General features: G+C 45.6%; 1 protein-coding gene across 1 annotated transcript in view; it reads right to left on the bottom strand.

Annotated features, from left to right (window-relative positions):
* LOC135535120 (actin-related protein 2/3 complex subunit 1B-like) overlaps positions 1-27,869 on the bottom strand; it is a 51,158-nt gene that overhangs the window by 12,113 nt on the left and 11,176 nt on the right. The window contains exons 3-6 of the mRNA XM_064961841.1: positions 23,201-23,423; positions 6,212-6,319; positions 1,187-1,426; positions 191-266 (exon numbers count right to left, since the gene is read on the bottom strand). Coding sequence (XP_064817913.1) covers positions 191-266; positions 1,187-1,426; positions 6,212-6,319; positions 23,201-23,423 — 647 coding nt within the window. The remainder of the gene's footprint in view (positions 1-190; positions 267-1,186; positions 1,427-6,211; positions 6,320-23,200; positions 23,424-27,869) is intronic.

The raw sequence follows: 27,869 nt of genomic DNA on the forward strand, positions 1-27,869 counted from the left end.
AGGAGAGAGAGAGAGAGAGAGAGACACAGGAGAGAGAGAGAGAGAGAGAGGAGAGAGAGAGAGGAGAGACACAGGAGAGAGAGAGGAGAGACACAGGAGAGAGACACAGGAGAGAGACACAGGAGAGAGACACAGGAGAGAAACACAGGAGAGAGAGAGAGGTGAAGTGTGTGTGTGTGTGTGTACTCACAGCGGCCACCAGGCTGTTCTCAGTGATAAAGCTGACACACAGCAGAGGAAGGGTCTCAGAGCTCAGACTGCTAATCCTAGAATACACACAGAGAGACCAGACTGCTGATACCAGAATACACACAGAGAGACCAGACTGCTGATCCTAGAATACACACAGAGAGACCAGACTGCGGATACCAGAATACACACAGAGAGACCAGGCTGCTGATACCAGAAAACACACAGAGAGACCAGGCTGCTGATACCAGAATACACACAGAGAGACCAGACTGCTGATACCAGAATACACACAGAGAGACCAGACTGCTGATCCTAGAATACACACAGAGAGATCAGAATACACACAGAGAGATCAGAATACACACAGAGAGATCAGAATACACACAGAGAGACCAGGCTGCGGATACCAGAATACACACAGAGAGACCAGACTGCTGATACCAGAATACACACAGAGAGATCAGAATACACACAGAGAGACCAGGCTGCTGATACCAGAATACACACAGAGAGACCAGACTGCTGATACCAGAATACACACAGAGAGACCAGACTGCTGATACCAGAATACACACAGAGATACCAGACTGCTGATACCAGAATACACACAGAGAGACCAGACTGCTGATCCTAGAATACACACAGAGAGACCAGACTGCTGATACCAGAATACACACAGAGAGACCAGACTGCTGATCCTAGAATACACACAGAGAGACCAGACTGCTGATCCTAGAATACACACAGAGAGATCAGAATACACACAGAGAGATCAGAATACACACAGAGAGATCAGAATACACACAGAGAGATCAGAATACACACAGAGAGACCAGACTGCTGATCCTAGAATACACACAGAGAGATCAGAATACACACAGAGAGATCAGAATACACACAGAGAGATCAGAATACACACAGAGAGACCAGAATACACACAGAGAGACCAGACTGCTGATACCAGAAAACACACAGATCAGTGTTCTCTCCTTACGTGCTGGTCTTGCCTCCCTCTGCGATCGCCACAGTGGAGTCATGTGACGTCCAGGCCAGGCGGTTCCCGCTGTGGGAGAAACAGACCCCGTGGACCCATCCCCCTCCTGCCCCATCTCCAGCCCCCCCAGACACCCCTGAGGGCCCAGACTCAAACAGCACCTCTCCAAAGGGCATCTTGGACCCCCAGACTGTGGGCCCCGGCTTCTCCTCCACCTCCTTGATGTATGCCGAGAACACCCTGGGGGAGAGAGAGGGGGATAATATATTATAACTACTGAGAATTAGGTAGAGAAATATGGGTCTCTGACGGTCTCTCTCTCTACTGATGAGGCTGAAACATGGTCTCTGACGGTCTCTCTGTCTACTGATGAGGCTGAAACATGGTCTCTGACGGTCTCTCTCTCTACTGATGAGGCTGAAACATGGTCTCTGGCGGTCTCTCTACTGATGAGGCTGAAACATGGTCTCTGACGGTCTCTCTCTACTGATGAGGCTGAAACATGGTCTCTGACGGTCTCTCTCTCTACTGATGAGGCTGAAACATGGTCTCTGACGGTCTCTCTCTACTGATGAGGCTGAAACATGGTCTCTGGCGGTCTCTCTACTGATGAGGCTGAAACATGGTCTCTGACGGTCTCTCTCTACTGATGAGGCTGAAACATGGTCTCTGACGGTCTCTCTCTCTACTGATGAGGCTGAAACATGGTCTCTAACGGTCTGTCTCTACTGATGAGGCTGAAACATGGTCTCTGACGGTCTCTCTCTCTCTACTGATGAGGCTGAAACATGGTCTCTGACGGTCTCTCTCTCTACTGATGAGGCTGAAACATGGTCTCTGACGGTCTCTCTCTCTACTGATGAGGCCAAACATGGTCTCTGACGGTCTCTCTCTCTACTGAGGCTGAAACATGGTCTCTGACGGTCTCTCTACTGATGAGGCTGAAACATGGTCTCTGACGGTCTCTCTCTACTGATGAGGCTGAAACATGGTCTCTGGCGGTCTCTCTACTGATGAGGCTGAAACATGGTCTCTGACGGTCTCTCTCTACTGATGAGGCTGAAACATGGTCTCTGACGGTCTCTCTCTCTACTGATGAGGCTGAAACATGGTCTCTAACGGTCTGTCTCTACTGATGAGGCTGAAACATGGTCTCTGACGGTCTCTCTCTCTCTACTGATGAGGCTGAAACATGGTCTCTGACGGTCTCTCTCTACTGATGAGGCTGAAACATGGTCTCTGACGGTCTCTCTCTCTCTACTGATGAGGCTGAAACATGGTCTCTGACGGTCTCTCTCTCTCTACTGATGAGGCTGAAACATGGTCTCTGACGGTCTCTCTCTCTCTACTGATGAGGCTGAAACATGGTCTCTGACGGTCTCTCTCTCTACTGATGAGGCTGAAACATGGTCTCTGACGGTCTCTCTCTCTCTACTGATGAGGATGAAACATGGTCTCTGATGGTCTCTCTCTACTGATGAGGCTGAAACATGGTCTCTGACGGTCTCTCTCTCTCTACTGATGAGGCTGAAACATGGTCTCTGACGGTCTCTCTCTACTGATGAGGCTGAAACATGGTCTCTGACGGTCTCTCTACTGATGAGGCTGAAACATGGTCTCTGACGGTCTCCCTCTCTACTGATGAGGCTGAAACATGGTCTCTGACGGTCTCTCTCTCTCTACTGATGAGGCTGAAACATGGTCTCTGACGGTCTCTCTCTCTACTGATGAGGCTGAAACATGGTCTCTGACGGTCTCTCTCTCTACTGATGAGGCTGAAACATGGTCTCTGACGGTCTCTCTCTCTACTGAGGAGGCTGAAACATGGTCTCTGACGTTCTCTCTCTACTGATGAGGCTGAAACATGGTCTCTGACGGTCTCTCTCTCTACTGATGAGGCTGAAACATGGTCTCTGACGGTCTCTCTCTACTGATGAGGCTGAAACATGGTCTCTGACGGTCTCTCTCTCTACTGATGAGGCTGAAACATGGTCTCTGACGGTCTCTCTCTCTACTGATGAGGCTGAAACATGGTCTCTGACGGTCTCTCTCTCTACTGATGTGGCTGAAACATGGTCTCTGACGGTCTCTCTCTACTGATGAGGCCGAAACATGGTCTGTGACGGTCTCTCTCTCTCTACTAATGAGGCTGAAACATGGTCTCTGACGTTCTCTCTCTACTGATGAGGCTGAAACATGGTCTCTGACGGTCTCTCTCTCTACTGAGGCTGAAACATGGTCTCTGACGGTCTCTCTACTGATGAGGCTGAAACATGGTCTCTGACGGTCTCTCTCTCTACTGATGAGGCTGAAACATGGTCTCTGACGGTCTCTCTCTCTACTGATGAGGCTGAAATATGGGTCTCTGGCGGTCTCTCTCTCTACTGATGAGGCTGAAACATGGTCTCTGACGGTCTCTCTCTACTGATGAGGCTGAAACATGGTCTCTGACGGTCTCTCTCTCTACTGATGAGGCTGAAACATGGTCTCGGACGGTCTCTCTCTCTACTGATGAGGCTGAAACATGGTCTCTGACGGTCTCTCTCTACTGATGAGGCTGAAACATGGTCTCTGAGGGTCTCTCTACTGATGAGGCTGAAACATGGTCTCTGACGGTCTCTCTCTCTACTGATGAGGCTGAAACATGGTCTCTGATGGTCTCTCTCTACTGATGAGGCTGAAACATGGTCTCTGACGGTCTCTCTCTCTCTACTGATGAGGCTGAAACATGGTCTCTGACGGTCTCTCTCTCTACTGATGAGGCTGAAACATGGTCTCTGACGGTCTCTCTCTACTGATGAGGCTGAAACATGGTCTCTGACGGTCTCTCTCTCTCTACTGAGGCTGAAACATGGTCTCTGACGGTCTCTCTCTACTGATGAGGCTGAAACATGGTCTCTGACGGTCTGTCTCTCTACTGATGAGGCTGAAACATGGTCTCTGACGGTCTCTCTCTCTACTGATGAGGATGAACATGGTCTCTGACGGTCTCTCTCTCTACTGATGAGGCTGAAACATGGTCTCTGACGGTCTCTCTCTCTCTACTGACGAGGCTGAAACATGGTCTCTGACGGTCTGTCTCTCTCTACTGATGAGGCTGAAACATGGTCTCTGACGGTCTGTCTCTACTGATGAGGCTGAAACATGGTCTCTGACGGTCTCTCTCTCTCTACTGATGAGGCTGAAACATGGTCTCTGGCGGTCTCTCTCTCTACTGATGAGGCTGAAACATGGTCTCTGACGGTCTCTCTCTCTACTGATGAGGCTGAAACATGGTCTCTGATGGTCTCTCTCTACTGATGAGGCTGAAACATGGTCTCTGACTGTCTCTCTCTCTCTACTGATGAGGCTGAAACATGGTCTCTCTCTCTACTGATGAGGCTGAAACATGGTCTCTGGCGGTCTGTCTCTCAACTGATGAGGCTGAAATATGGTCTCTGACAGTCTCTCTCTCTACTGATGAGGCTGAAACATGGTCTCTGACGGTCTCTCTATTGATGAGGCTGAAACATGGTCTCTGACGGTCTCTCTCTCTACTGATGAGGCTGAAACATGGTCTCTGACGGTCTCTCTCTCTCTACTGATGAGGCTGAAACATGGTCTCTGGCGGTCTCTCTCTACTGATGAGGCTGAAACATGGTCTCTGACGGTCTCTCTCTCTACTGATGAGGCTGAAACATGGTCTCTGACGGTCTCTCTCTCTACTGATGAGGCCGAAACATGGTCTCTGACGGTCTCTCTCTACTGATGAGGCTGAAACATGGTCTCTGACGGTCTCTCTCTACTGATGAGGCTGAAACATGGTCTCTGGCGGTCTCTCTCTCTACTGATGAGGCTGAAACATGGTCTCTGACGGTCTCTCTCTCTCTACTGATGAGGCTGAAACATGGTCTCTGGTGGTCTCTCTCTCTCTACTGATGAGGCTGAAACATGGTCTCTGACGGTCTCTCTCTCTACTGATGAGGCTGAAACATGGTCTCTGACGGTCTCTCTCTACTGATGAGGCCGAAACATGGTCTCTGACGGTCTCTCTCTACTGATGAGGCTGAAACATGGTCTCTGACGGTCTCTCTCTACTGATGAGGCTGAAACATGGTCTCTGGCGGTCTCTCTCTACTGATGAGTCTGAAACATGGTCTCTGACGGTCTCTCTCTACTGATGAGGCTGAAACATGGTCTCTGACGGTCTCTCTCTCTACTGATGAGGATGAAACATGGTCTCTGACGGTCTCTCTACTGATGAGGCTGAAACATGGTCTCTGACGGTCTCTCTCTCTACTGATGAGGCTGAAACATGGTCTCTGACGGTCTCTCTCTCTCTACTGATGAGGCTGAAACATGGTCTCTGACGGTCTCTCTCTCTATTGATGAGGCTGAAACATGGTCTCTGGCGGTCTCTCTCTCTCTACTGATGAGGCTGAAACATGGTCTCTGACGGTCTCTCTCTCTCTACTGATGAGGCTGAAACATGGTCTCTGACGGTCTCTCTCTACTGATGAGGCTGAAACATGGTCTCTGACGGTCTCTCTCTCTCTACTGATGAGGCTGAAACATGGTCTCTGACGGTCTCTCTACTGATGAGGCTGAAACATGGTCTCTGACGGTCTCTCTCTCTACTGATGAGGCTGAAACATGGTCTCTGACGGTCTCTCTCTACTGATGAGGCTGAAACATGGTCTCTGACGGTCTCTCTCTACTGATGAGGCTGAAACATGGTCTCTGACGTTCTCTCTACTGATGAGGCTGAAACATGGTCTCTGACGGTCTCTCTCTACTGATGAGGCTGAAACATGGTCTCTGTCGGTCTCTCTCTACTGATGAGGCTGAAACATGGTCTCTGACGGTCTCTCTCTACTGATGAGGCTGAAACATGGTCTCTGTCGGTCTCTCTCTACTGATGAGGCTGAAACATGGTCTCTGACGGTCTCTCTCTCTCTACTGATGAGGCTGTAACATGGTCTCTGACGGTCTCTCTCTCTCTACTGATGAGGCTGTAACATGGTCTCTGGCGGTCTCTCTCTCTACCTGCATTTGAAGTCACAGGATCCAGCCGCCAGCAGCACGTTGTTCGGATGCCAGTCCAGACTGAGGACGGTGGAACGGATCGGCTTCTTGATGTGCTTACAGACCCACCTGGGAATAACAGGGTTGAAACGTGGTTGAGATATGGTTGAAACGTGGTTGCGATATGGTTGAAGTACTGCATTGTGTAGGTCAGGGACTTGGATGGTATTTAGGACAGAGCCTGTTACATAGGACAGGGACTAGGATGGTATTAAGGACAGGGACTAGTATGGTATTTAGGACAGGGACTAGGATGGTATTAAGGACAGGGACTAGGATGGTATGTAGGACAGGGACTAGGATGGTATGTAGGACAGGGACTAGGATGGTATTGAGGACAGGGACTAGGATGGTCTTTAGGACAGAGCCTGTTACATAGGGAACAAAATTGAAACAGTTTCTCTATAACAGATATAGTTAAACCCAGTCCTGTCTGGTCCTCACCAGTCATTCTCTATAACTGATATGGTTAAACCCAGTCCTCACCAGTCATTCTCTATAACAGATATAGTTAAACCCAGTCCTCACCAGTCATTCTCTATAACAGATATAGTTAAACCCAGTCCTGTCCAGTCCTCACCAGTCATTCTCTATAACAGATATAGTTAAACCCAGTCCTCACCAGTCATTCTCTATAACAGATATAGTTAAACCCAGTCCTCACCAGTCATTCTCTATAACAGATATAGTTAAACCCAGTCCTCACCAGTCATTCTCTATAACAGATATAGTTAAACCCAGTCCTGTCCAGTCCTCACCAGTCATTCTCTATAACAGATATAGTTAAACCCAGTCCTCACCAGTCATTCTCTATAACAGATATAGTTAAACCCTGTCCTCACCAGTCATTCTCTATAACAGATATAGTTAAACCCAGTCCTCACCAGTCATTCTCTATAACAGATATAGTTAAACCCAGTCCTCACCAGTCATTCTCTATAACAGATATAGTTAAACCCAGTCCTGTCCAGTCATTCTCTATAACAGATATAGTTAAACCCAGTCCTGTCCAGTCATTCTCTATAACAGATATAGTTAAACCCAGTCCTGTCTGGTCCTCACCAGTCATTCTCTATAACAGATATAGTTAAACCCAGTCCTCACCAGTCATTCTCTATAACAGATATAGTTAAACCCAGTCCTCACCAGTCATTCTCTATAACAGATATAGTTAAACCCAGTCCTGTCCAGTCCTCACCAGTCATTCTCTATAACAGATATAGTTAAACCCAGTCCTGTCCAGTCCTCACCAGTCATTCTCTATAACAGATATAGTTAAACCCAGTCCTCACCAGTCATTCTCTATAACAGATATAGTTAAACCCAGTCCTGTCCAGTCATTCTCTATAACAGATATAGTTAAACCCAGTCCTCACCAGTCATTCTCTTTAACAGATATAGTTAAACCCAGTCCTCACCAGTCATTCTCTATAACAGATATAGTTAAACCCAGTCCTGTCTGGTCCTCACCAGTCATTCTCTATAACAGATATAGTTAAACCCAGTCCTCACCAGTCATTCTCTATAACAGATATAGTTAAACCCAGTCCGGTCCTCACCAGTCATTCTCTATAACAGATATAGTTAAACCCAGTCCTCACCAGTCATTCTCTATAACAGATATAGTTAAACCCAGTCCTCACCAGTCATTCTCTATAACAGATATAGTTAAACCCAGTCCTGTCCAGTCCTCACCAGTCATTCTCTATAACAGATATAGTTAAACCCAGTCCTCACCAGTCATTCTCTATAACAGATATAGTTAAACCCAGTCCTGTCTGGTCCTCACCAGTCATTCTCTATAACAGATATAGTTAAACCCAGTCCTGTCTGGTCCTCACCAGTCATTCTCTATAACAGATATAGTTAAACCCAGTCCTGTCTGGTCCTCACCAGTCATTCTCTATAACAGATATAGTTAAACCCAGTCCTGTCCAGTCCTCACCAGTCATTCTCTATAACAGATATAGTTAAACCCAGTCCTGTCTGGTCCTCACCAGTCATTCTCTATAACAGATATAGTTAAACCCCGTCCTCACCAGTCATTCTCTATAACAGATATAGTTAAACCCAGTCCTGTCCAGTCCTCACCAGTCATTCTCTATAACAGATATAGTTAAACCCAGTCCTCACCAGTCATTCTCTATAACAGATATAGTTAAACCCAGTCCTCACCAGTCATTCTCTATAACAGATATAGTTAAACCCAGTCCTGTCTGGTCCTCACCAGTCATTCTCTATAACAGATATAGTTAAACCCAGTCCTCACCAGTCATTCTCTATAACAGATATAGTTAAACCCAGTCCTCACCAGTCATTCTCTATAACAGATATAGTTAAACCCAGTCCTCACCAGTCATTCTCTATAACAGATATAGTTAAACCCAGTCCTGTCCGGTCCTCACCAGTCATTCTCTATAACAGATATAGTTAAACCCAGTCCTGTCTGGTCCTCACCAGTCATTCTCTATAACAGATATAGTTAAACCCAGTCCAGTCCTGTCCTCACCAGTCATTCTCTATAACAGATATAGTTAAACCCAGTCCTGTCTAGTCCTCACCAGTCATTCTCTATAACAGATATAGTTAAACCCAGTCCTCACCAGTCATTCTCTATAACAGATATAGTTAAACCCAGTCCTCACCAGTCATTCTCTATAACAGATATAGTTAAACCCAGTCCAGTCCAGTCCTCACCAGTCATTCTCTATAACAGATATAGTTAAACCCAGTCCTCACCAGTCATTCTCTATAACAGATATAGTTAAACCCAGTCCTGTCCAGTCATTCTCTATAACAGATATAGTTAAACCCAGTCCTGTCCAGTCATTCTCTATAACAGATATAGTTAAACCCAGTCCTCACCAGTCATTCTCTATAACAGATATAGTTAAACCCAGTCCTGTCCAGTCCTCACCAGTCATTCTCTATAACAGATATAGTTAAACCCAGTCCTGTCCAGTCCTCACCAGTCATTCTCTATAACAGATATAGTTAAACCCAGTCCTCACCAGTCATTCTCTATAACAGATATAGTTAAACCCAGTCCTCACCAGTCATTCTCTATAACAGATATAGTTAAACCCAGTCCTGTCTGGTCCTCACCAGTCACTCTCTATAACAGATATAGTTAAACCCAGTCCTCACCAGTCATTCTCTATAACAGATATAGTTAAACCCAGTCCTGTCCAGTCCTCACCAGTCATTCTCTATAACAGATATAGTTAAACCCAGTCCTCACCAGTCATTCTCTATAACAGATATAGTTAAACCCAGTCCTGTCCAGTCATTCTCTATAACAGATATAGTTAAACCCAGTCCTGTCCAGTCATTCTCTATAACAGATATAGTTAAACCCAGTCCTCACCAGTCATTCTCTATAACAGATATAGTTAAACCCAGTCCTGTCCAGTCCTCACCAGTCATTCTCTATAACAGATATAGTTAAACCCAGTCCTGTCCAGTCCTCACCAGTCATTCTCTATAACAGATATAGTTAAACCCAGTCCTCACCAGTCATTCTCTATAACAGATATAGTTAAACCCAGTCCTCACCAGTCATTCTCTATAACAGATATAGTTAAACCCAGTCCTGTCTGGTCCTCACCAGTCATTCTCTATAACAGATATAGTTAAACCCAGTCCTGTCTGGTCCTCACCAGTCATTCTCTATAACAGATATAGTTAAACCCAGTCCTGTCTGGTCCTCACCAGTCATTCTCTATAACAGATATAGTTAAACCCAGTCCTGTCTGGTCCTCACCAGTCATTCTCTATAACAGATATAGTTAAACCCAGTCCTGTCTGGTCCTCACCAGTCACTCTCTATAACAGATATAGTTAAACCCAGTCCTGTCTGGTCCTCACCAGTCACTCTCTATAACAGATATAGTTAAACCCTGTCCTCACCAGTCATTCTCTATAACAGATATAGTTAAACCCAGTCCTGTCTGGTCCTCACCAGTCATTCTCTATAACAGATATAGTTAAACCCAGTCCTGTCCAGTCCTCACCAGTCATTCTCTATAACAGATATAGTTAAACCCAGTCCTGTCTGGTCCTCACCAGTCATTCTCTATAACAGATATAGTTAAACCCAGTCCTGTCTGGTCCTCACCAGTCATTCTCTATAACAGATATAGTTAAACCCAGTCCTGTCCAGTCCTCACCAGTCATTCTCTATAACAGATATAGTTAAACCCAGTCCTGTCTGGTCCTCACCAGTCATTCTCTATAACAGATATAGTTAAACCCAGTCCTCACCAGTCATTCTCTATAACAGATATAGTTAAACCCAGTCCTGTCTGGTCCTCACCAGTCATTCTCTATAACAGATATAGTTAAACCCAGTCCTCACCAGTCATTCTCTATAACAGATATAGTTAAACCCAGTCCTGTCCAGTCCTCACCAGTCATTCTCTATAACAGATATAGTTAAACCCAGTCCTGTCTGGTCCTCACCAGTCATTCTCTATAACAGATATAGTTAAACCCAGTCCTGTCTGGTCCTCACCAGTCATTCTCTATAACAGATATAGTTAAACCCAGTCCTCACCAGTCATTCTCTATAACAGATATAGTTAAACCCAGTCCTGTCTGGTCCTCACCAGTCATTCTCTATAACAGATATAGTTAAACCCAGTCCTGTCTGGTCCTCACCAGTCATTCTCTATAACAGATATAGTTAAACCCAGTCCTGTCTGGTCCTCACCAGTCATTCTCTATAACAGATATAGTTAAACCCAGTCCGGTCCAGTCCTCGCCAGTCATTCTCTATAACAGATATAGTTAAACCCAGTCCTCACCAGTCATTCTCTATAACAGATATAGTTAAACCCAGTCCTGTCCAGTCCTCACCAGTCATTCTCTATAACAGATATAGTTAAACCCAGTCCTGTCTGGTCCTCACCAGTCATTCTCTATAACAGATATAGTTAAACCCAGTCCTGTACAGTCATTCTCTATAACAGATATAGTTAAACCCAGTCCAGTCCTCACCAGTCATTCTCTATAACAGATATAGTTAAACCCAGTCCTGTCTGGTCCTCACCAGTCATTCTCTATAACAGATATAGTTAAACCCAGTCCTGTCCAGTCCTCACCAGTCATTCTCTATAACAGATATAGTTAAACCCAGTTCTCACCAGTCATTCTCTATAACAGATATAGTTAAACCCAGTCCTCACCAGTCATTCTCTATAACAGATATAGTTAAACCCAGTCCAGTCCTGTCCTCACCAGTCATTCTCTATAACAGATATAGTTAAACCCAGTCCTGTCCAGTCCTCACCAGTCATTCTCTATAACAGATATAGTTAAACCCAGTCCTCACCAGTCATTCTCTATAACAGATATAGTTAAACCCAGTCCTCACCAGTCATTCTCTATAACAGATATAGTTAAACCCAGTCCTGTCCAGTCCTCACCAGTCATTCTCTATAACAGATATAGTTAAACCCAGTCCTCACCAGTCATTCTCTATAACAGATATAGTTAAACCCAGTCCTGTCCAGTCCTCACCAGTCATTCTCTATAACAGATATAGTTAAACCCAGTCCTCACCAGTCATTCTCTATAACAGATATAGTTAAACCCAGTCCTGTCTGGTCCTCACCAGTCATTCTCTATAACAGATATAGTTAAACCCAGTCCTGTCCAGTCCTCACCAGTTATTCTCTGTAACAGATATAGTTAAACCCAGTCCAGTCCAGTCCTCGCCAGTCATTCTCTATAACAGATATAGTTAAACCCAGTCCTCACCAGTCATTCTCTATAACAGATATAGTTAAACCCAGTCCTCACCAGTCATTCTCTATAACAGATATAGTTAAACCCAGTCCTGTCCAGTCCTCACCAGTCATTCTCTATAACAGATATAGTTAAACCCAGTCCAGTCCAGTCCTCACCAGTCATTCTCTATAACAGATATAGTTAAACCCAGTTCTCACCAGTCATTCTCTATAACAGATATAGTTAAACCCAGTCCTCACCAGTCATTCTCTATAACAGATATAGTTAAACCCAGTCCTGTCCAGTCATTCTCTATAACAGATATAGTTAAACCCAGTCCTCACCAGTCATTCTCTATAACAGATATAGTTAAACCCAGTCCTCACCAGTCATTCTCTATAACAGATATAGTTAAACCCAGTCCTCACCAGTCATTCTCTATAACAGATATAGTTAAACCCAGTCCTGTCCGGTCCTCACCAGTCATTCTCTATAACAGATATAGTTAAACCCAGTCCTGTCTGGTCCTCACCAGTCATTCTCTATAACAGATATAGTTAAACCCAGTCCAGTCCTGTCCTCACCAGTCATTCTCTATAACAGATATAGTTAAACCCAGTCCTGTCTAGTCCTCACCAGTCATTCTCTATAACAGATATAGTTAAACCCAGTCCTCACCAGTCATTCTCTATAACAGATATAGTTAAACCCAGTCCTCACTCACCAGTCATTCTCTATAACAGATATAGTTAAACCCAGTCCAGTCCAGTCCTCACCAGTCATTCTCTATAACAGATATAGTTAAACCCAGTCCTCACCAGTCATTCTCTATAACAGATATAGTTAAACCCAGTCCTGTCCAGTCATTCTCTATAACAGATATAGTTAAACCCAGTCCTGTCCAGTCATTCTCTATAACAGATATAGTTAAACCCAGTCCTCACCAGTCATTCTCTATAACAGATATAGTTAAACCCAGTCCTGTCCAGTCCTCACCAGTCATTCTCTATAACAGATATAGTTAAACCCAGTCCTGTCCAGTCCTCACCAGTCATTCTCTATAACAGATATAGTTAAACCCAGTCCTCACCAGTCATTCTCTATAACAGATATAGTTAAACCCAGTCCTCACCAGTCATTCTCTATAACAGATATAGTTAAACCCAGTCCTGTCTGGTCCTCACCAGTCACTCTCTATAACAGATATAGTTAAACCCAGTCCTCACCAGTCATTCTCTATAACAGATATAGTTAAACCCAGTCCTGTCCAGTCCTCACCAGTCATTCTCTATAACAGATATAGTTAAACCCAGTCCTCACCAGTCATTCTCTATAACAGATATAGTTAAACCCAGTCCTGTCCAGTCATTCTCTATAACAGATATAGTTAAACCCAGTCCTGTCCAGTCATTCTCTATAACAGATATAGTTAAACCCAGTCCTCACCAGTCATTCTCTATAACAGATATAGTTAAACCCAGTCCTGTCCAGTCCTCACCAGTCATTCTCTATAACAGATATAGTTAAACCCAGTCCTGTCCAGTCCTCACCAGTCATTCTCTATAACAGATATAGTTAAACCCAGTCCTCACCAGTCATTCTCTATAACAGATATAGTTAAACCCAGTCCTCACCAGTCATTCTCTATAACAGATATAGTTAAACCCAGTCCTGTCTGGTCCTCACCAGTCACTCTCTATAACAGATATAGTTAAACCCAGTCCTGTCTGGTCCTCACCAGTCATTCTCTATAACAGATATAGTTAAACCCAGTCCTGTCTGGTCCTCACCAGTCATTCTCTATAACAGATATAGTTAAACCCAGTCCTGTCTGGTCCTCACCAGTCATTCTCTATAACAGATATAGTTAAACCCAGTCCTGTCTGGTCCTCACCAGTCACTCTCTATAACAGATATAGTTAAACCCAGTCCTGTCTGGTCCTCACCAGTCACTCTCTATAACAGATATAGTTAAACCCAGTCCAGTCCTGTCCTCACCAGTCATTCTCTATAACAGATATAGTTAAACCCAGTCCTGTCTGGTCCTCACCAGTCACTCTCTATAACAGATATAGTTAAACCCAGTCCTCACCAGTCATTCTCTATAACAGATATAGTTAAACCCAGTCCAGTCCAGTCCTCACCAGTCATTCTCTATAACAGATATAGTTAAACCCAGTCCAGTCCAGTCATTCTCTATAACAGATATAGTTAAACCCAGTCCTGTCCAGTCCTCACCAGTCATTCTCTATAACAGATATAGTTAAACCCAGTCCTGTCCGGTCCTCACCAGTCATTCTCTATAACAGATATAGTTAAACCCAGTCCGGTCCAGTCATTCTCTATAACAGATATAGTTAAACCCAGTCCTGTCCAGTCCTCACCAGTCATTCTCTATAACAGATATAGTTAAACCCAGTCCTCACCAGTCATTCTCTATAACAGATATAGTTAAACCCAGTCCTCACCAGTCATTCTCTATAACAGATATAGTTAAACCCAGTCCTCACCAGTCATTCTCTATAACAGATATAGTTAAACCCAGTCCTGTCCAGTCCTCACCAGTCATTCTCTATAACAGATATAGTTAAACCCAGTCCTCACCAGTCATTCTCTATAACAGATATAGTTAAACCCAGTCCTCACCAGTCATTCTCTATAACAGATATAGTTAAACCCAGTCCTGTCCGGTCCTCACCAGTCATTCTCTATAACAGATATAGTTAAACCCAGTCCTGTCCAGTCCTCACCAGTCATTCTCTATAACAGATATAGTTAAACCCAGTCCTCACCAGTCATTCTCTATAACAGATATAGTTAAACCCAGTCCTCACCAGTCATTCTCTATAACAGATATAGTTAAACCCAGTCCTCACCAGTCATTCTCTATAACAGATATAGTTAAACCCAGTCCTGTCTGGTCCTCACCAGTCATTCTCTATAACAGATATAGTTAAACCCAGTCCTGTCCAGTCCTCACCAGTCATTCTCTATAACAGATATAGTTAAACCCAGTCCTGTCCAGTCCTCACCAGTCATTCTCTATAACAGATATAGTTAAACCCAGTCCTGTCCAGTCCTCACCAGTCATTCTCTATAACAGATATAGTTAAACCCAGTCCAGTCCTCACCAGTCATTCTCTATAACAGATATAGTTAAACCCAGTCCTCACCAGTCATTCTCTATAACAGATATAGTTAAACCCAGTCCTGTCCAGTCCTCACCAGTCATTCTCTATAACAGATATAGTTAAACCCAGTCCTCACCAGTCATTCTCTATAACAGATATAGTTAAACCCAGTCCTCTCCAGTCCTCACCAGTCATTCTCTATAACAGATATAGTTAAACCCAGTCCTCACCAGTCATTCTCTATAACAGATATAGTTAAACCCTGTCTGGTCCTCACCAGTCATTCTCTATAACAGATATAGTTAAACCCAGTCCTGTCCGGTCCTCACCAGTCATTCTCTATAACAGATATAGTTAAACCCAGTCCTCACCAGTCATTCTCTATAACAGATATAGTTAAACCCTGTCCTCACCAGTCATTCTCTATAACAGATATAGTTAAACCCAGTCCTGTCTGGTCCTCACCAGTCATTCTCTATAACAGATATAGTTAAACCCAGTCCTGTCCAGTCCTCACCAGTCATTCTCTATAACAGATATAGTTAAACCCAGTCCTGTCTGGTCCTCACCAGTCATTCTCTATAACAGATATAGTTAAACCCAGTCCTGTCTGGTCCTCACCAGTCATTCTCTATAACAGATATAGTTAAACCCAGTCCTGTCTGGTCCTCACCAGTCATTCTCTATAACAGATATAGTTAAACCCAGTCCTGTCCAGTCCTCACCAGTCATTCTCTATAACAGATATAGTTAAACCCAGTCCTGTCTGGTCCTCACCAGTCATTCTCTATAACAGATATAGTTAAACCCAGTCCTCACCAGTCATTCTCTATAACAGATATAGTTAAACCCAGTCCTGTCTGGTCCTCACCAGTCATTCTCTATAACAGATATAGTTAAACCCAGTCCTCACCAGTCATTCTCTATAACAGATATAGTTAAACCCAGTCCTGTCCAGTCCTCACCAGTCATTCTCTATAACAGATATAGTTAAACCCAGTCCTGTCTGGTCCTCACCAGTCATTCTCTATAACAGATATAGTTAAACCCAGTCCTGTCTGGTCCTCACCAGTCATTCTCTATAACAGATATAGTTAAACCCAGTCCTCACCAGTCATTCTCTATAACAGATATAGTTAAACCCAGTCCTGTCTGGTCCTCACCAGTCATTCTCTATAACAGATATAGTTAAACCCAGTCCTGTCTGGTCCTCACCAGTCATTCTCTATAACAGATATAGTTAAACCCAGTCCTGTCTGGTCCTCACCAGTCATTCTCTATAACAGATATAGTTAAACCCAGTCCGGTCCAGTCCTCGCCAGTCATTCTCTATAACAGATATAGTTAAACCCAGTCCTCACCAGTCATTCTCTATAACAGATATAGTTAAACCCAGTCCTGTCCAGTCCTCACCAGTCATTCTCTATAACAGATATAGTTAAACCCAGTCCTCACCAGTCATTCTCTATAACAGATATAGTTAAACCCAGTCCTGTCTGGTCCTCACCAGTCATTCTCTATAACAGATATAGTTAAACCCAGTCCTGTACAGTCATTCTCTATAACAGATATAGTTAAACCCAGTCCAGTCCTCACCAGTCATTCTCTATAACAGATATAGTTAAACCCAGTCCTGTCTGGTCCTCACCAGTCATTCTCTATAACAGATATAGTTAAACCCAGTCCTGTCCAGTCCTCACCAGTCATTCTCTATAACAGATATAGTTAAACCCAGTCCTCACCAGTCATTCTCTATAACAGATATAGTTAAACCCAGTCCAGTCCTGTCCTCACCAGTCATTCTCTATAACAGATATAGTTAAACCCAGTCCTGTCCAGTCCTCACCAGTCATTCTCTATAACAGATATAGTTAAACCCAGTCCTCACCAGTCATTCTCTATAACAGATATAGTTAAACCCAGTCCTCACCAGTCATTCTCTATAACAGATATAGTTAAACCCAGTCCTGTCCAGTCCTCACCAGTCATTCTCTATAACAGATATAGTTAAACCCAGTCCTCACCAGTCATTCTCTATAACAGATATAGTTAAACCCAGTCCTGTCCAGTCCTCACCAGTCATTCTCTATAACAGATATAGTTAAACCCAGTCCTCACCAGTCATTCTCTATAACAGATATAGTTAAACCCAGTCCTGTCTGGTCCTCACCAGTCATTCTCTATAACAGATATAGTTAAACCCAGTCCTGTCCAGTCCTCACCAGTTATTCTCTATAACAGATATAGTTAAACCCAGTCCAGTCCAGTCCTCGCCAGTCATTCTCTATAACAGATATAGTTAAACCCAGTCCTCACCAGTCATTCTCTATAACAGATATAGTTAAACCCAGTCCTCACCAGTCATTCTCTATAACAGATATAGTTAAACCCAGTCCTGTCCAGTCCTCACCAGTCATTCTCTATAACAGATATAGTTAAACCCAGTCCAGTCCTCACCAGTCATTCTCTATAACAGATATAGTTAAACCCAGTCCTGTCCAGTCCTCACCAGTCATTCTCTATAACAGATATAGTTAAACCCAGTTCTCACCAGTCATTCTCTATAACAGATATAGTTAAACCCAGTCCTCACCAGTCATTCTCTATAACAGATATAGTTAAACCCAGTCCTGTCCAGTCATTCTCTATAACAGATATAGTTAAACCCAGTCCTCACCAGTCATTCTCTATAACAGATATAGTTAAACCCAGTCCAGTCCTGTCCTCACCAGTCATTCTCTATAACAGATATAGTTAAACCCAGTCCAGTCCTGTCCTCACCAGTCATTCTCTATAACAGATATAGTTAAACCCAGTCCAGTCCTGTCCTCACCAGTCATTCTCTATAACAGATATAGTTAAACCCAGTCCTCACCAGTCATTCTCTATAACAGATATAGTTAAACCCAGTCCAGTCTGGTCCTCACCAGTCATTCTCTATAACAGATATAGTTAAACCCAGTCCAGTCCTGTCCTCACCAGTCATTCTCTATAACAGATATAGTTAAACCCAGTCCTGTCTGGTCCTCACCAGTCATTCTCTATAACAGATATAGTTAAACCCAGTCCTCACCAGTCATTCTCTATAACAGATATAGTTAAACCCAGTCCTGTCCAGTCCTCACCAGTCATTCTCTATAACAGATATAGTTAAACCCAGTCCTGTCTGGTCCTCACCAGTCATTCTCTATAACAGATATAGTTAAACCCAGTCCTCACCAGTCATTCTCTATAACAGATATAGTTAAACCCAGTCCTGTCCAGTCCTCACCAGTCATTCTCTATAACAGATATAGTTAAACCCAGTCCTCACCAGTCATTCTCTATAACAGATATAGTTAAACCCAGTCCAGTCTGGTCCTCACCAGTCATTCTCTATAACAGGTATAGTTAAACCCAGTCCTCACCAGTCATTCTCTATAACAGATATAGTTCAACCCTGTCTGGTCCTCACCAGTCATTCTCTATAACAGATATAGTTAAACCCAGTCCTGTCCGGTCCTCACCAGTCATTCTCTATAACAGATATAGTTAAACCCAGTCCTGTCTAGTCCTCACCAGTCATTCTCTATAACAGATATAGTTAAACCCAGTCCAGTCCTGTCCTCACCAGTCATTCTCTATAACAGATATAGTTAAACCCAGTCCTGTCCTCACCAGTCATTCTCTATAACAGATATAGTTAAACCCAGTCCTCACCAGTCATTCTCTATAACAGATATAGTTAAACCCAGTCCTGTCCAGTCCTCACCAGTCATTCTCTATAACAGATATAGTTAAACCCAGTCCTGTCCAGTCCTCACCAGTCATTCTCTATAACAGATATAGTTAAACCCAGTCCTGTCTGGTCCTCACCAGTCATTCTCTATAACAGATATAGTTAAACCCAGTCCTCACCAGTCATTCTCTATAACAGATATAGTTAAACCCAGTCCTCACCAGTCATTCTCTATAACAGATATAGTTAAACCCAGTCCTGTCCAGTCCTCACCAGTCATTCTCTATAACAGATATAGTTAAACCCAGTTCTCACCAGTCATTCTCTATAACAGATATAGTTAAACCCAGTCCTGTCTGGTCCTCACCAGTCATTCTCTATAACAGATATAGTTAAACCCAGTCCTGTCTGGTCCTCACCAGTCATTCTCTATAACAGATATAGTTAAACCCAGTCCTCACCAGTCATTCTCTATAACAGATATAGTTAAACCCAGTCCTGTCTAGTCCTCACCAGTCATTCTCTATAACAGATATAGTTATACCCAGTCCTGTCCAGTCATTCTCTATAACAGATATAGTTAAACCCAGTCTGGTCCTCACCAGTCATTCTCTATAACAGATATAGTTAAACCCAGTCCTGTCCAGTCCTCACCAGTCATTCTCTATAACAGATATAGTTAAACCCAGTCCTGTCTGGTCCTCACCAGTCATTCTCTATAACAGATATAGTTAAACCCAGTCCTGTCCAGTCCTCACCAGTCATTCTCTATAACAGATATAGTTAAACCCAGTCCTCACCAGTCATTCTCTATAACAGATATAGTTAAACCCAGTCCTGTCCAGTCCTCACCAGTCATTCTCTATAACAGATATAGTTAAACCCAGTCCTGTCCAGTCCTCACCAGTCATTCTCTATAACAGATATAGTTAAACCCAGTCCTGTCTGGTCCTCACCAGTCATTCTCTATAACAGATATAGATAAACCCAGTCCTCACCAGTCATTCTCTATAACAGATATAGTTAAACCCAGTCCTCACCAGTCATTCTCTATAACAGATATAGTTAAACCCAGTCCTGTCCTCACCAGTCATTCTCTATAACAGATATAGTTAAACCCAGTCCTGTCCAGTCATTCTCTATAACAGATATAGTTAAACCCAGTCCTCACCAGTCATTCTCTATAACAGATATAGTTAAACCCAGTCCTGTCTGGTCCTCACCAGTCATTCTCTATAACAGATATAGATAAACCCAGTCCTCACCAGTCATTCTCTATAACAGATATAGTTAAACCCAGTCCTCACCAGTCATTCTCTATAACAGATATAGTTAAACCCAGTCCTCACCAGTCATTCTCTATAACAGATATAGTTAAACCCAGTCCTCACCAGTCATTCTCTATAACAGATATAGTTAAACCCAGTCCTCACCAGTCATTCTCTATAACAGATATAGTTAAACCCAGTCCTCACCAGTCATTCTCTATAACAGATATAGTTAAACCCAGTCCTCACCAGTCATTCTCTATAACAGATATAGTTAAACCCAGTCCTCACCAGTCATTCTCTATAACAGATATAGTTAAACCCAGTCCTGTCTGGTCCTCACCAGTCATTCTCTATAACAGATATAGTTAAACCCAGTCCTCACCAGTCATTCTCTATAACAGATATAGTTAAACCCAGTCCTGTCCAGTCCTCACCAGTCATTCTCTATAACAGATATAGTTAAACCCAGTCCTGTCCAGTCCTCACCAGTCATTCTCTATAACAGATATAGTTAAACCCAGTCCTGTCTGGTCCTCACCAGTCATTCTCTATAACAGATATAGTTAAACCCAGTTCTGTCCAGTCATTCTCTATAACAGATATAGTTAAACCCAGTCCTCACCAGTCATTCTCTATAACAGATATAGTTAAACCCAGTCCTGTCTGGTCCTCACCAGTCATTCTCTATAACAGATATAGTTAAACCCAGTCCTCACCAGTCATTCTCTATAACAGATATAGTTAAACCCAGTCCTGTCCAGTCATTCTCTATAACAGATATAGTTAAACCCAGTCCTCACCAGTCATTCTCTATAACAGATATAGTTAAACCCAGTCCTGTCTGGTCCTCACCAGTCATTCTCTATAACAGATATAGTTAAACCCAGTCCTCACCAGTCATTCTCTATAACAGATATAGTTAAACCCAGTCCTGTCCGGTCCTCACCAGTCATTCTCTATAACAGATATAGTTAAACCCAGTTCTGTCTGGTCCTCACCAGTCATTCTCTATAACAGATATAGTTAAACCCAGTCCTGTCCAGTCATTCTCTATAACAGATATAGTTAAACCCAGTTCTGTCCAGTCATTCTCTATAACAGATATAGTTAAACCCAGTCCTCACCAGTCATTCTCTATAACAGATATAGTTAAACCCAGTCCTCACCAGTCATTCTCTATAACAGATATAGTTAAACCCAGTCCTCACCAGTCATTCTCTATAACAGATATAGTTAAACCCAGTCCTCACCAGTCATTCTCTATAACAGATATAGTTAAACCCAGTCCTGTCTGGTCCTCACCAGTCATTCTCTATAACAGATATAGTTAAACCCAGTCCTGTCTGGTCCTCACCAGTCATTCTCTATAACAGATATAGTTAAACCCAGTCCTGTCCGGTCCTCACCAGTCATTCTCTATAACAGATATAGTTAAACCCAGTCCTGTCTGGTCCTCACCAGTCACTCTCTATAACAGATATAGTTAAACCCAGTCCTGTCCAGTCATTCTCTATAACAGATATAGTTAAACCCAGTCCTGTCTGGTCCTCACCAGTCATTCTCTATAACAGATATAGTTAAACCCAGTCCTCACCAGTCATTCTCTATAACAGATATAGTTAAACCCAGTCCTGTCCTGTCCTCACCAGTCATTCTCTATAACAGATATAGTTAAACCCAGTCCTGTCTGGTCCTCACCAGTCATTCTCTATAACAGATATAGTTAAACCCAGTCCTCACCAGTCATTCTCTATAACAGATATAGTTAAACCCAGTCCTGTCCGGTCCTCACCAGTCATTCTCTATAACAGATATAGTTAAACCCAGTCCTGTCTGGTCCTCACCAGTCACTCTCTATAACAGATATAGTTAAACCCAGTCCTGTCCAGTCATTCTCTATAACAGATATAGTTAAACCCAGTCCTGTCTGGTCCTCACCAGTCATTCTCTATAACAGATATAGTTAAACCCAGTCCTCACCAGTCATTCTCTATAACAGATATAGTTAAACCCAGTCCTCACCAGTCATTCTCTATAACAGATATAGTTAAACCCAGTCCTCACCAGTCATTCTCTATAACAGATATAGTTAAACCCAGTCCTGTCTGGTCCTCACCAGTCATTCTCTATAACAGATATAGTTAAACCCAGTCCTCACCAGTCATTCTCTATAACAGATATAGTTAAACCCAGTCCTGTCCAGTCATTCTCTATAACAGATATAGTTAAACCCAGTCCTCACCAGTCATTCTCTATAACAGATATAGTTAAACCCAGTCCTGTCCAGTCCTCACCAGTCATTCTCTATAACAGATATAGTTAAACCCAGTCCTCACCAGTCATTCTCTATAACAGATATAGTTAAACCCAGTCCTCACCAGTCATTCTCTATAACAGATATAGTTAAACCCAGTCCGGTCCAGTCCTCACCAGTCATTCTCTATAACAGATATAGTTAAACCCAGTCCTCACCAGTCATTCTCTATAACAGATATAGTTAAACCCAGTCCTCACCAGTCATTCTCTATAACAGATATAGTTAAACCCAGTCCTCACCAGTCATTCTCTATAACAGATATAGTTAAACCCAGTCCTCACCAGTCATTCTCTATAACAGATATAGTTAAACCCAGTCCTCACCAGTCATTCTCTATAACAGATATAGTTAAACCCAGTCCTCACCAGTCATTCTCTATAACAGATATAGTTAAACCCAGTCCTCACCAGTCATTCTCTATAACAGATATAGTTAAACCCAGTCCTGTCTGGTCCTCACCAGTCATTCTCTATAACAGATATAGTTAAACCCAGTCCTCACCAGTCATTCTCTATAACAGATATAGTTAAACCCAGTCCTCACCAGTCATTCTCTATAACAGATATAGTTAAACCCAGTCCTCACCAGTCATTCTCTATAACAGATATAGTTAAACCCAGTCCTGTCCAGTCCTCACCAGTCATTCTCTATAACAGATATAGTTAAACCCAGTCCTGTCTGGTCCTCACCAGTCATTCTCTATAACAGATATAGTTAAACCCAGTCCTCACCAGTCATTCTCTATAACAGATATAGTTAAACCCAGTCCTGTCCGGTCCTCACCAGTCATTCTCCTGTTCAAAGTAGCAGATGGATATGAGGCGTGACCCGCTGCCCACAGCGAACTTGTTCTCCTTGGGAGACCAGCTGACACAGCGAGCAGCCCGGTTGATACGGAGGATGACCAGGGTGGGCTTCCACACCTCCCCCTTCAGAGACCAGACATACGCGTTACGATCCGTCCCACAGGTCACGATACGGTTACTCTCTGGAGCCCAGTCTATACCTGGAGAGGGGGGGGGGCATAGAGTTACTGTCTGGAGCCCAGTCTATACCTGGAGAGATGGGAGGGGGGGCATAGAGTTACTGTCTGGAGCCCAGTCTACACCTGGAGAGATGGGAGGAGGGGGGGCATAGAGTTACTGTCTGGAGCCCAGTCTATACCTGGAGAGATGGGAGGGGGGGGGCATAGAGTTACTGTCTGGAGCCCGTCTATACCTGGAGAGATGGGAGGGGGGTGGGGGGCATAGAGTTACTGTCTGGAGCCCAGTCTATACCTGGAGAGATGGGAGGGGGGGGGCATAGAGTTACTGTCTGGAGCCCAGTCTATACCTGAAGAGATGGAGCCCAGGGGGGGGGGCATAGAGTTACTGTCTGGAGCCCAGTCTATACCTGGAGAGATGGGGGGGGGGGCATAGAGTTACTGTCTGGAGCCCAGTCTATACCTGGAGGGGGGGCATAGAGTTACTGTCTGGAGCCCAGTCTATACCTGGAGAGATGGGAGGGGGGGCATAGAGTTACTGTCTGGAGCCCAGTGTATACCTGGAGAGATGGGAGGGGGGGCATAGAGTTACTGTCTGGAGCCCAGTCTATACCTGGAGAGATGGGGGGGGCATAGAGTTACTCTCTGGAGCCCAGTCTATACCTGGAGAGATGGGAGGGGGGGGCATAGAGTTACTGTCTGGAGCCCAGTCTATACCTGGAGATGGGGGGGGGCATAGAGTTACTGTCTGGAGCCCAGTCTATACCTGGAGAGATGGGGGGGGGGCATAGAGTTACTGTCTGGAGCCCAGTCTATACCTGGAGAGGGGGGGCATAGAGTTACTGTCTGGAGCCCAGTCTATACCTGGAGAGATGGGGGGGGCATAGAGTTACTCTCTGGGGCCCAGTCTATACCTGGAGAGATGGGAGGGGGGGGCATAGAGTTACTGTCTGGAGCCCAGTCTATACCTGGAGAGATGGGAGGGGGGCATAGAGTTACTGTCTGGAGCCCAGTCTATACCTGGAGAGATGGGAGGGGGAGGGGGGGCATAGAGTTACTGTCTGGAGCCCAGTCTATACCTGGAGAGATGGGAGGGGGGGCATAGAGTTACTGTCTGGAGCCCAGTCTATACCTGGAGAGGGGGGGCATAGAGTTACTGTCTGGAGCCCAGTCTATACCTGGAGAGATGGGAGGGGGGGCATAGAGTTACTGTCTGGAGCCCAGTCTATACCTGGAGAGATGGGAGGGGAGGGGGCATAGAGTTACTGTCTGGAGCCCAGTCTATACCTGGAGAGATGGGAGGGGGGGCATAGAGTTACTGTCTGGAGCCCAGTCTATACCTGGAGAGATGGGAGGGGGGGGCATAGAGTTACTGTCTGGAGCCCAGTCTATACCTGGAGAGATGGGAGGGGGGGCATAGAGTTACTGTCTGGAGCCCAGTCTATACCTGGAGAGATGGGAGGGGGGCATAGAGTTACTGTCTGGAGCCCAGTCTATACCTGGAGAGATGGGAGGGGGGGGCATAGAGTTACTGTCTGGAGCCCAGTCTATACCTGGAGAGATGGGAGGGGGAGGGGGCATAGAGTTACTGTCTGGAGCCCAGTCTATACCTGGAGAGATGGGAGGGGGGGCATAGAGTTACTGTCTGGAGCCCAGTCTATACCTGGAGAGATGGGAGGGGGGGCATAGAGTTACGGTCTGGGGCCCAGTCTATACCTGGAGAGATGGGGGGGGCATAGAGTTACTGTCTGGAGCCCAGTCAATACCTGGAGAGATGGGAGGGGGGGCATAGAGTTACTGTCTGGAGCCCAGTCTATACCTGGAGAGATGGGAGGGGGGGCATAGAGTTACTGTCTGGAGCCCAGTCTATACCTGGAGAGATGGGAGGGGGGGCATAGAGTTACTGTCTGGAGCCCAGTCTATACCTGGAGAGATGGGAGGGGGGGCATAGAGTTACTGTCTGGAGCCCAGTCTATACCTGGAGAGATGGGAGGGGCATAGAGTTACTCTCTGGAGCCCAGTCTATACCTGGAGAGAAGGGAGGGGGGGGGCATAGAGTTACTCTCTGGAGCCCAGTCTATACCTGGAGAGATGGGAGGGGGGGCATAGAGTTACTGTCTGGAGCCCAGTCTATACCTGGAGAGATGGGAGGGGAGGGGCATAGAGTTACTGTCTGGAGCCCAGTCTATACCTGGAGAGATGGGAGGGGGGGGGCATAGAGTTACTGTCTGGAGCCCAGTCTATACCTGGAGAGATGGGAGGGGGGGGCATAGAGTTACTGTCTGGAGCCCAGTCTATACCTGGAGAGATGGGAGGGGGGGCATAGAGTTACTGTCTGGAGCCCAGTCTATACCTGGAGAGATGGGAGGGGGGGCATAGAGTTACTGTCTGGAGCCCAGTCTATACCTGGAGAGATGGGAGGGGAGGGGCATAGAGTTACTGTCTGGAGCCCAGTCTATACCTGGAGAGGGGGGCATAGAGTTACTGTCTGGAGCCCAGTCTATACCTGGAGAGATGGGAGGGGGGCATAGAGTTACTGTCTGGAGCCCAGTCTACACCTGGAGAGATGGGAGGGGGGGGGCATAGAGTTACTGTCTGGAGCCCAGTCTATACCTGGAGAGATGGGGGGGGGGGCATAGAGTTACTGTCTGGAGCCCAGTCTATACCTGGAGAGAGGGGGGGGGGCATAGAGTTACTGTCTGGAGCCCAGTCTATACCTGGAGAGATGGGGGGGGGGCATAGAGTTACTGTCTGGAGCCCAGTCTATACCTGGAGAGATGGGGGGGGCATAGAGTTACTGTCTGGAGCCCAGTCTATACCTGGAGAGATGGGAGGGGAGGGGCATAGAGTTACTGTCTGGAGCCCAGTCTATACCTGGAGAGATGGGAGGGGGGGCATAGAGTTACTGTCTGGAGCCCAGTCTATACCTGGAGAGATGGGAGGGGGGGCATAGAGTTACTGTCTGGAGCCCAGTCTATACCTGGAGAGATGGGAGGGGGGGCATAGAGTTACTGTCTGGAGCCCAGTCTATACCTGGAGAGATGGGAGGGGGGGGGGCATAGAGTTACTGTCTGGAGCCCAGTCTATACCTGGAGAGATGGGAGGGGGGGCATAGAGTTACTGTCTGGAGCCCAGTCTATACCTGGAGAGATGGGAGGGGGGGCATAGAGTTACTGTCTGGAGCCCAGTCTATACCTGGAGAGATGGGAGGGGGGCATAGAGTTACTGTCTGGAGCCCAGTCTATACCTGGAGAGATGGGAGGGGGGGCATAGAGTTACTGTCTGGGGCCCAGTCTATACCTGGAGGGGGGCGTAGAGTTACTGTCTGGAGCCCAGTCTACACCTGGAGAGATGGGAGGGGGGGCATAGAGTTACTGTCTGGAGCCCAGTCTACACTTGGAGAGATGGGAGGGGGGGCATAGAGTAACTGTCTGGAGCCCAGTCTATACCTGGAGAGATGGGAGGGTGGGGCATAGAGTTACTGTCTGGAGCCCAGTCTATACCTGGAGAGGGGGGCATAGAGTTACTGTCTGGAGCCGAGTCTACACCTGGAGAGATGGGAGGGGGGGGGCATAGAGTTACTGTCTGGAGCCCAGTCTATACCTGGAGAGATGGGAGGGGGGGCATAGAGTTACTGTCTGGAGCGCAGTCTATACCTGGAGAGGGGGGGCATAGAGTTACTGTCTGGAGCCCAGTCTATACCTGGAGAGATGGGAGGGGGGGCATAGAGTTACTGTCTGGAGCCCAGTCTATACCTGGAGATGGGGGGGGGGCATAGAGTTACTGTCTGGAGCCCAGTCTATACCTGGAGAGATGGGAGGGGGAGGGGGCATAGAGTTACTGTCTGGAGCCCAGTCTATACCTGGAGAGATGGGAGGGGGGCATAGAGTTACTGTCTGGAGCCCAGTCTAAACCTGGAGAGATGGGAGGGGGGCATAGAGTTACTGTCTGGAGCCCAGTCTATACCTGGAGAGATGGGGGGGATAGAGTTACTGTCTGGAGCCCAGTCTATACCTGGAGAGATGGGAGGGGGGGCATAGAGTTACTGTCTGGAGCCCAGTCTATACCTGGAGAGATGGGGGGGGGGCATAGAGTTACTGCCTGGAGCCCAGTCTATACCTGGAGAGATGGGAGGGGAGGGGGGGCATAGAGTTACTGTCTGGAGCCCAGTCTATACCTGGAGAGATGGGGGGGGGCATAGAGTTACTGTCTGGAGCCCAGTCTATACCTGGAGAGGGGGGGGGGCATAGAGTTACTGTCTGGAGCCCAGTCTATACCTGGAGAGATGGGAGGGGGGGCATAGAGTTACTGTCTGGAGCTCAGTCTATACCTGGAGAGATGGGGGGGGGGGCATAGAGTTACTGTCTGGAGCCCAGTCTATACCTGGAGAGGGGGGGCATAGAGTAACTGTCTGGAGCCCAGTCTATACCTGGAGAGATGGGGGGGGGGCATAGAGTTACTGTCTGGAGC

Source organism: Oncorhynchus masou, unplaced genomic scaffold (assembly GCF_036934945.1).
Source record: "Oncorhynchus masou masou isolate Uvic2021 unplaced genomic scaffold, UVic_Omas_1.1 unplaced_scaffold_446, whole genome shotgun sequence".
Lineage (NCBI taxonomy): Eukaryota > Metazoa > Chordata > Actinopteri > Salmoniformes > Salmonidae > Oncorhynchus > Oncorhynchus masou.